This window comes from Myotis lucifugus, unplaced genomic scaffold (genome assembly GCF_000147115.1).
Source record: "Myotis lucifugus unplaced genomic scaffold, Myoluc2.0 scaffold_92, whole genome shotgun sequence".
NCBI lineage: Eukaryota > Metazoa > Chordata > Mammalia > Chiroptera > Vespertilionidae > Myotis > Myotis lucifugus.
In genome coordinates, this window is record NW_005871140.1 from 884,164 (window position 1) to 894,224 (window position 10,061).

The 10,061-nt window shown below is 45.6% G+C and overlaps 1 protein-coding gene across 2 annotated transcripts in view; it reads right to left on the reverse strand.

Annotated features, from left to right (window-relative positions):
* The window catches only part of BDNF (brain derived neurotrophic factor), a 56,194-nt gene extending 53,490 nt beyond the window's left edge, over nt 1-2,704 (reverse strand). Inside the window, exon 1 of one of the 2 annotated variants that reach the window (XM_023756374.1) lies at nt 2,388-2,704. In XM_023756374.1, coding sequence (XP_023612142.1) covers nt 2,388-2,390 — 3 coding nt within the window. In that variant the 5' untranslated portion in view covers nt 2,391-2,704. Of the gene's footprint in view, nt 1-1,313; nt 1,642-2,387 lie in introns of those variants that run through there. The other variant, XM_023756376.1, reaches the window with a different exon arrangement.
* Between the last annotated feature and the right edge of the window lie 7,357 nt (nt 2,705-10,061).

Below are 10,061 nucleotides of genomic sequence, written 5' to 3' on the forward strand. Positions count from 1 at the left end.
TGAAACAAAGGGCCGGGGGTGAAGGGATGGGGCACACGGGTGCATGGGAGTGTGGCAGGGTTCGGTGCCTCCGGGCGAGGACGCCATATTTCCCATGGGCTCCCCAATGAGAGGGGGGAGGACCAAGTTTGCGCGCGGCTCTATGGCGGTCTCGGTTCCCCTCGGATGTGAGCCGGGGGAGCGGGAACGGAAAGACTGAGAGGCTTCTGAGCAGCTTACGATTTTCTTTCCGCCCCCAGGCCCCACGGGTGGAGGTGAGCGCGGGCGGTTGGCCCCGCGGCGTAGGCGGCTCGTTCTTCCTCGCGCGCCTCCCAGAGCAACTCGCGGTGTCCGGACAGATTGCACGGTCCAGCAGATTGGTGCCTCTGTGCAGCTTGCGCGCGGAGCGTTCTTCTCCACCCGCCCGGCTCCCCTCCCCGACCCTCTCCCAGCTCTTCGCCCCGGAAGGGACCTTCTCCTCTTAAGCAGAGGCCCCCCTTTCCTTAGTTAACCCGACTGACTCGGACTTGGGCTCAGTGAGGCATCCGGCCAGGCGGGGGAGCGGAACGCAGTCTCCGCGGCTCCCCTTCCCTAATGAAGGCGGGACCCTCTAGGGCAGCGTCCGAAACTCGTGGGGAGGGAGGGGAAAAAGGAAAAGAAACATCCAGGGAAGCGTGAGGGCGATGGAGGGGAAGAGATAGAATAAGGAAGGGATGGAGGCTGGAGGAGGGGGCGGGGTGGAAGAAGGCGGGGGGCGAGAAGGAGGCAGGGAGAGGGAGGGAGGGAGGGATACAGAATGAATCCTTCTCACTAGAGGAGCTGAAATTACCTTGATTCATTTTGTGTTGGAAATGTAACGTTACCTCCTACCCTCTCCCCAACCTCAACCTCCTCTTTCCTCACCGCACATAACCTCCACCGCCTCATTCTAAATGGTACAAAGTAAAAATTTAGAAAACCGGATCTTGTGTAAAAGGTTCATAATTAGTAATGAATCTACTGTACACACACACACACACACACACCCGCAAAGAGAACGGAAAAGAGGGAGATGAAGGAGAGAGAAAGAGGGAGAAATCTTACATTTGAAATCAGACATTTGCAGGTCCAAGTTAACTAAACTCATTATATTCACAGGAAGACAGCACATTTCCCCCCCTTCTCTCTTTACCCCAAGGCTCTCACCTAGGGCAATCCAAACTGGGCAAATACCAAGAAACAACCCCCCTCTCAACCTCTCTACCTCCTCCCCTCCACCAGACGTCCTCTCGGGAAGCTCGAGTATCAAAATAGCTCAAGAATTGGGGTTGCGGGGTCCCCGCCCCGGTGCTTACCTTCTTTGCGGCTTACACCACCCCGGTGGCTAGATCCTGGAGATAAACACTTGCATTTCCCAAAGTTAACCCAGTATACCAACCCGGAGCTTGCCCAGAGTCTATTCCAGCCTACACCGCTAGGAAGCCAACTTCAGCGAGCTCAATGAGGGGACCAAACTGGGGTTCGCTTTCCAAATGCTCCGCTCCAAAATCCGACTCTTCGGTCCCGATTTCAGTGTGAGCTGAACCTCAGAAAAGACGCTTCTTAAGGGCGACACGGGGCTGGCTTTACAGAGGGGCCAAGCCGGCTACCTAGAGTGCCACCACCTCGGACAAACCCGTTGGCTCTGTCCAAGGTGCTGAATGGACCCGGCTCTCCTCGATTACACACACCGGGAGCAGCAGGAGGAAAAGGCTAAAAAAAAATCCCTAATTAAGTGACACTTGATATTACTCTGGACGGTTTCTTTCACTTCCTTACGTTTTGTCACGTGCGGACGGCTTTGCCAAAGCCATCCTGTTAATAGTTGATCACATGTTGATGAGACCCTTTTCTTCTATGAGAGGATTACCCGTTTCCTTATCAGTGATAAGCTCTTCTGACTTATTTTTCTCCCACCAACTCCACCCCCATTTACACCCAAACTCCCAGTCTCTACCCCATCCTTATCCCCCACTCCACCACAACCCCACTCTCTAATAACATTATTGTTTTTAAATGGAAATTAATCCCCTCGCGAATGTCAATTACATGCCCATCTATAAATCATAGAATATGCTCATGCACCACACATAGAGGCAAAGAATGAAATGCAGGAAAGCTGAGAGAGAAGCATCAGCCTTGAACAGCCAATATAACACACACACACACACCCCTCTCCAGCTCCAAGTTAGTTCCACGCAGTTCCACATTGCTGTGTTAAATCGCAAATGATTCCAATTAAAGTTGCACTGTGTAAAAAACCCGATTCTCCTGGCCTGAGTAGCTGCTGTTCTTTGGCGTGTGAAATGCCCGGAAGAGCTGTGGTGTGCCCGTTGTTAAGCAACATGTCAAGATTTTTCAATTATAATGCAGGGTTTATTGCTACTCACCATTGTGCCTTTGCTGTCCTGGAGACTCAAGTGTCTTAAAATCCCGTCTCCCCAACAGATGCTGGAAGGTAATGTGTCTTGTTTGAAGTCATCATGTGAGAAGTTCGGCTTTGCTCAGTGGATCGCCCACCACTTGGTGTGACTTATGAATCTAATAACCCTTTGCAATATCCGCAAGCTTAAACTCTCAACCACCTTGGCGACTACAGAAGACAAAGCAACTGGCATCGATGTGGAAAAACCTATAGATTTACGCAAACGTCCTCACTCGGAGAGACACGTTTCCTTTTGAGTTCTTACGTGATTCTAATGAATGAGCGAGGATGCCAATGACTGCCCAACTGCCCTGCTCTATAGTGGTTGGTTCCTGGAGCTGCCTCCCAACCGCTCGTCACTGGGTCCTGGTACAGAAAGTTCCCAGGGAAAGTGAGGCGTTTCAGGGTACCCTCATAAAAATAGCCCAGCCTGCACACCGCTCCCTTGCCCCCTGCTCAGGTCACACTTGGGGCTCCGGCAAAGCTAAGCTCGGCTGGGGAGCTGTCTCTGTCGCCAGGTAAGAAAACCTTCGCCTCGTCAGGCTAGGGCGGGAAGACCGCTGGGGAACTTGTTGCTTAACAGCGCCAGCAGGCTATCGCTTTAATAATAAAGCCGGAAAAAACGCACGGGGAGGGGGCGAGGGGGGGCGGCCACGAAGACGACTGACTCTGTCCTGTTTACGTGACCAGCTCACTGTGACTCCCTTGGTATAAGGGAAACTTCTAAGAAAAGTTCGTGCCCCTCCCCCTCCCCCATCATGACTAAGGGTCTCCTGCTGATGAGGTCGTGAGTGCTGATCGAGTGGGGGTGGGGGCCAGGCGGGGGGCGGGGGCGGGGGCGGGGGGAGGTTGTGTGTGTGGGGGGGTGAGTGACTTGTCCTTGGGAACAACTACGTGCGTCCCAGCGCGCCTCCATCAGCCCGGCGACTTTCCCTTTCCGTCTTAGGGACTGATGACTAGGCGAGAGGCACCGGGCCGAGCCACTAGTTGCCCACGGGAACCTGTGTCAACCCAGCTCTGGAGCGGCTGCATTGAATGAAGTTGTAACTGCGTTCGTTCCACTGGGTTAGGGCTTTTCCAAGGCGAGTTGGCAGCCCGGGTACGCAGCGAGGTCGGCCAGGCAAGCCGCGGAGTGTGGAGCCGCAGGCAAAGGCAGGGAGGGGTGCCACCGCAGCGGCGGGGCGCTCCGCGTCCGCCCGGTGCTGCTTCCCTGGAGTCGCTTCCGCATCATCCGGGGGCTCCAGGTCCGCCCGGGTGCCGAGGTGAGCGCGGCGGGAAGCGGAGCCGCGCGCAGGAGGCGCCAGGGCTGGGACTGCGAGCAGCGGGAGGGGGCTCTCCCAGGAAGCCCCGCGGTCAGCACCCGCGCTTCCCCACCACAGGCTGCGCAGGCTAGGAAGTGGGGAGGTCACGTGTTGGCAGAAAGTAACTTAGAAGGGAAAAGATGAACTTCAAGGAGAAAGAAACACTATAAAACAAATCATTTTCCCACCCCCTTTCATCACTGCTCCCTCCCCCGGGTGTAAAATACAGGTAAAGGCGGGAGAAATGGAGAAGGGAGCCTCGCTCTGCTGGAGACCTGGGGAGAACTCGGGGAATCTCAGGCAACAAAGTGTAAGTCGATCATTGGCAACTTTCCCCAGCCTCGGGAGGCGCTAACCCAAGGTATCTTTCCACTGACGCTGCCCTTTGCCTCCCTCCAGCCGGCTCTTGCACAGCTGAGCATGGGCACCGCGGATGACTGTAAACCAGTTGTTATGGAGATGCCGGTTGCTCCGAGGAGCGCAAATGCCCTGGGAAGTCTCTAGACGCATTTCAGGTTTCGTCGTTTTGGCACCATCACCACTATCTTACTCTCCACCCTGGGTTCCCACGAAGGAGAGCCTCCCAACTGCGTCACAGGCCCTGGCTGCGAAGCTATTGACTGCAGGGATGAAGCAGATAGATGCTGCCGAAGATGGTGGATAGCTCTTAAGTTTCAGACTACCAAGCCCTTTCCCATTCCCAGTTTCTTTATGCCAATCAAAAGTGCTATACTTGAGTGTCATTCGTGCTTCCCTATGTGTAAAACCTCAGTTACAGGACAGAATGATCAGAAGCAACAGAACATGAGCATTTAGTGGCTACTTCAAGGTCATGCTCCCTTCCCCCTCCCATCCCAGAAATGCCTTCCTTATGGAAAACAGGCTGTACTTCCTAATTCTGTATGGACCTATGTTCATTGGAGCTCCCATTGGTACCAGGTTATTACTACTATAAGTAAGTTCAGTGTTTGGTTCAGATTGCTCTATAGATGTTTCCAGAGCCAACCTAGCTTATTCTAGATTCCAGCCAAGGTACATATAGACAAATGCTGGCCAGACCTCAGTAGGGAAAGTTCTAGACTTGCCAGGCTCCTGGAGACTTAGGGTAGGTCATCATGGAAGGCTGCCAGACATCCTCACAATAACCAGTGCAACAGTCCCCTTCAACTGAAAGGACTGCTCAGAGAGCCCACAAACTGCCACTTTTTTGTTGATCCATGAGTTAGCCAGCAGATGCTGCCCTAAGACTGGGACAGCTGGCACGTACCATCCTCAGAGGTCTTGGGGTATAGATTTTGTGGACAAAACTGGTTTCCTGAGATTATAATACATAATACATAATACTATAATTAACTTCCCTTGCCTACTCAGTGACTCTAGTATAGATCTAAAATCTTGGAAATAACATAGGTAGATGACCACTATGTGGACATAATTATTCCCCATTGTCAACTATATAACATATTTATCTGACTTCTTTGTCAACAGTTTGTGGTCTATAGAGGGACTATCAGTTATTCTCTAGTGGATCTTTATTCTGAAAATTAATGCCATTTTATAATGGGATACCCTGAATTGCTAGCTTGGATGCTCAGGGATTCAGAACATGAATGACTAATTCATTTGAAATTATTTAGACCACATATGATTGCACTAAAAACAGTTCCCAAGGAATATTCTTGACTATTGTCTTTCTTTCTTGGAGTCATTACTAACACCTACAATATATGAAGCAAGATGAGGGGTAAGAGTTGCTATATAAATAGAGAATTGCCATAGAGCAGGGGTGGGGAACCTCTTTCCTGCCAAGGGCCATTTGCATGTTTATAACATCATTCGTGGGCCATATAAAATTATCAACTTAAAAATTAGCCTGCTATATTGGTCAAACATTTCATTAACTCAGTCTTAATGTTAGACCAAATGATTTCTCAGTCTTTATATGGCCCTTGGGCCAGATGTTCCCCATCCTGGCTATAGAGAGTTGTGAAGAGGAGTGAAGAGATGGTGGTGACATACTTTTTTTTCCTCTCTCGATTTCTCAATGATCTGAGGGAGAATTTTCTCCTCTTGGTACAGTATCAGCTCTCCATCTTTTTATCTCCATCTACTCACATATTTACTTTCTTTCCCCATCTGATGAAATCCAGTGTTTACTATATGCAAAGGTTGTAGTCATTTCATTTGTTAAGATAGATGCCAACCACTGTACCTGCCACAATTTTAAACTCAGGAGCACTTATTCCTGAGGTCATCTCATTTTCTCCACACAATCTTATATGGATATCACATTTCTCCAGGTTCACCTGACTCCATTCATTTTTAGTAATGGGAAGAGCATTTCAAACGGAACAGTAAACAACTCTTGTTTCTTAAAGAACATTACCTACCAATGTAGCCAAATTTAAAGCAAAGTATATTAATATAACCGAGAAGGAAGGATTTTTGCTTTTAAACCATGAGTATTATGTTTCTTAGTTGAATTGGATGATGTTCACGTGCAGCTTTCCACCAAAGCCATAGTTAGAAAGCTTGTCCTCTGCTTGTACCTTTATGAAGACGGGTACAAATACTAATTATGGGCTTATCAAGACTAGGTGGCACAATCCAGTTATAAATGGGGATGTAATGTAAAGCATAGGGAATACAATCAATAATATCATAATGACTTTGTATGGTGATAGAAGGTTATTAGAATTGTTGCGGTGATCACTTTGCAAGGTATATAGATGTCGAATTACTATGCTGTACACCTGAAAATAATATAATATTGTATGCTTTAATTAAAAAAGAGTAGGAGACATAAAAATAACATTAAGTAGATGTGTGAAGAGTCAGAATTACTGGGAGACAGGTAATAAAAGAGTAGTCTAAAAAATCAGAAATGAAAGAACTTTTCTTTTTTCTTAAGGAATTAATGGTACTTGGAATATCTCTTGAGACAAAACCTACTCTCTTGATTTCTAAATGGCAATTCAGCAAGTCACTTTAAAAGGAATGGTTTGGGTACTTTCTCCCCCATATCAAGGCAGCAGTGATGAGATAGTACTTGTGTTTTTTCCTCCCATCTTTTCTTTCCAAATCTCTTTGGTTGTAGTTAATTACCAGGCTCTCCATCTCACCTTGCATTGGGTAAATTACCAGATAGATTATTTCCTTTCTTCCCTCTTACTCCTACTTCTCCTCCCCTTCAGTACTTATTCTATGCCAGTTACTTTGATAGGAACTAGTGATCTGTATAGTAACAATTCCCTACCCTGAAGAATCTCAGAGGTGATCTCTTAAGACTTAGGAAGTAAGGTGAAGATGATATAGTTAAAGCATGTTTGGTGAAGCATGTTTGGTTAATTATTGCCTAAATGTCATAGTGCCTTCTCCTGGTCACTAACTCAGGATCATTTGTTATAGTGAGAGAGGCTTCAGATAGTGGCATAACTGCTGTTTTAGAGGCTTGGAAAACAGATAGCAAAAGAGTTCTGTTTATGATATAAAGAATGATTCTGATCAGGTAGGAAGAAAGATTGGCTCTCTTAGTCACTTCCTGATCTCTAATGGTTCTCCACAGGCAATAGAAGGAGAGGCAAAGAATCACGATGCACAATTTGGAAAGCTTTTTGAAAACAAGAATAGGCAATGATTGCCAAGAACCTGGTGTTGAGATCATATTTAAAAAGAACTCAAGGAATCTTCCATCTACAAACCTAGTTTAGTTATGAAGGAAATAATCAGAGCATCAAAAAGATGCAAGCAAAAGAAAACCTTTGAAAAGTAATGAGGAGAAGTGATGATTTAGTTGCAGTAACCTCTGTGCATTCCCAAGCCGACAAGTAAGCATGAGACAGAAGATCTGGACATGACTTAACTCAATTTCAGGAAAACCAGACAACCCCATAATGAGGCTAAAGCAAGACCACATGGAATATTAAAAAAGAATTGAATGACTCTTTCTAAACCATCTTGCAGACAAGAGATGAAGTATGGTTAGCTAGTAGGTGAGAAGTGATGTTGCTGATATGAAAAGTTGATCAGAGATCAAGACAGATAAAGAACATGTCAGGTCAGGACTTGCAAGAAAATATACTTAGGTAAATGTAAGATCATATTAGAAATCAAATAAAATAAGAAAATCACATAACTTAAGATCCTGGAAAGGCAAGTGAAAACTAGTAAAAGTGGTAGAGTCTACATCACAGTGACACCTAACTAGATATGTATGAGATCTAACCTGCTGAGAACATCTGGAGGAAAAATTTCACAGGTGCTAAAGAATGCTTATGATAATTTAATGCGCACATGAATCTCCTGGGCAGTTTGTTAAAAAGCAGAATCTGAGTCTAGGGTGCCCACTAAGATTTGGCATTTTTACGAAATTCCCAGGGTTGGACCATACTTTGCAAATGCTGCTGCAGCCTATGGTATCATTTGCATTATGTCTTCATTGAAAATGAGCTAATCCCTTTATTAACTGAAGTGAATGGCAAACAACAAAAAATAATTTGAAGAAGAGACCCATTCTTTTAACCTTAATGTTACACAAATCAAAAACTCACTCTTGAATCCATTAATTCTATAAAGTTTCTGAACACAATGGATGTCAACCGCTCATTATCAATAAGATTGGCCATAGTTTGAATGTTTGTCATTTCATAAGTATTGGAATAAAAGAAAATCAGCTTGGAATACTTTGGGCATATTGCAAATCTGCAAAGGAGTCAGGGAAATTATTCTAGTCATGCAAAGAGGAATGGTTAGGTCATATTATGAGTCCTGAGCTCATTCTGGTCTTCTTTCTATAAATAGGTTATTTTGGAACTAGAGAAGGCATAGCAGAAGGCAACCAGAATGACAGAGGGATTTGGGGAATTTGTTTCTGCTGAAAGGTTAAAGAAACTAGGTCTGTTTTCTTTTGTAAGGAGAGAAAGATGGTACCTTACTGAGGTGATAACATTCTAAAAGTGGTGGAAGTAATAGGATGCGACAAGAGTGCCTTATGGAAACAAGAGTAGAAGGGTTCTGGCAAGGAATGAAGGCCAGAAGAATGGCTGTAGCTTTTCTAAAGGCCCTCAGTTAGCAGTGTTTCTATTGGCAAGATTCCACTAGTCACAAAGGATGGGTAAACACTGGATTTAGATCAGGAAAAAAGTGAGAGACAGAAAGTGAGGAGGCCAGGAGGGACTCTTATCTCTTTATTCACTGAGAACATTTCAAATGGGCATTAATTAATCCTATGAAGCCCTGCACTCAGAACACATGGTGAACTTTACCGGCATTCCCCAGACTCAAGGACTCTGCTTCTGTAACACATCACATTTCTGTTTCCTCTTTATCCCTAAATGGTACTTTTTCCATTAGTTCAATAAAGAGATGTAAATAATCAGTTACAATACTCAGGGCTCTTCCTCTAAGTTACTTTATCCTCTGCACCAGTCCTGGAAAACATTCTCTTTTTCAGCTGATAGAAAAAAAGCATTGCCCATGAATTTGCATATGAGATCCTTCATCTGAATCCTGAAGTTCAGAGATGGGGAGGACTTGCTGGTCAACACCATCATTTCTCAGTAGAGGAATATAGAGCTCATAGGGTTAATAATTATGTAGTTTTGTTTGTTTGATATTGGAATACATACACTTTCCAGAAACTTTGAAAATCCCCCAATGAACTATCTGGAAAATATCAGTCATATCATGAGTTCACTGAGAACTCTAGTCCTCTTTCAAAATTCAGCTTTTAGCTCTGTGTCTTTTCAATAAGACAACCTTTGGGAGGGGGTTTGCCCTAGGTCCACTGCTTTAAGTGCTCTCAGGCTGCTATCAATGATAAATAATTCAGCAAAGCAAGTAGGAGAAGGAGGCAGTTTTCTCTAGCTTTTCCTTGAAATATATAAGGCCCCATATGCATGCTATTATCTCTAACTGTCTCTGCCTCCACCAGTACAACATGGGATTTCCAATTTCCACTTCCATACTACCTTGTACCCCTCTGCATCCTGAATAAGGATTAGCCCAAGGAATAGAAGAGGAAAGTATTCCAAAAAGAGAAAGAAACCTCCGTGAAGCCCCTGAGGTACGGGATTAGTTAGAGCGGTGTAACAAATTGCTCCAAAATTTAATAGCTTCAAATTAACATCAACATTTATTACACCATGTTTTCCATGGGTCAGGAATTATCAATCAGCTTAGCTTGGCAGTTCTGGCTTGGAGGTGAAACAGGCAGATCAGTTATGAGGTTGCAGTCAAGATTTCAGCTAGGGAGGCAATCATCTGAAGATTGGATAGAGACTGGGGTCTCCATTTCCAGGCCATTCATGTGGAAAGTAAATTGGTGCTGTCTGTTGGTG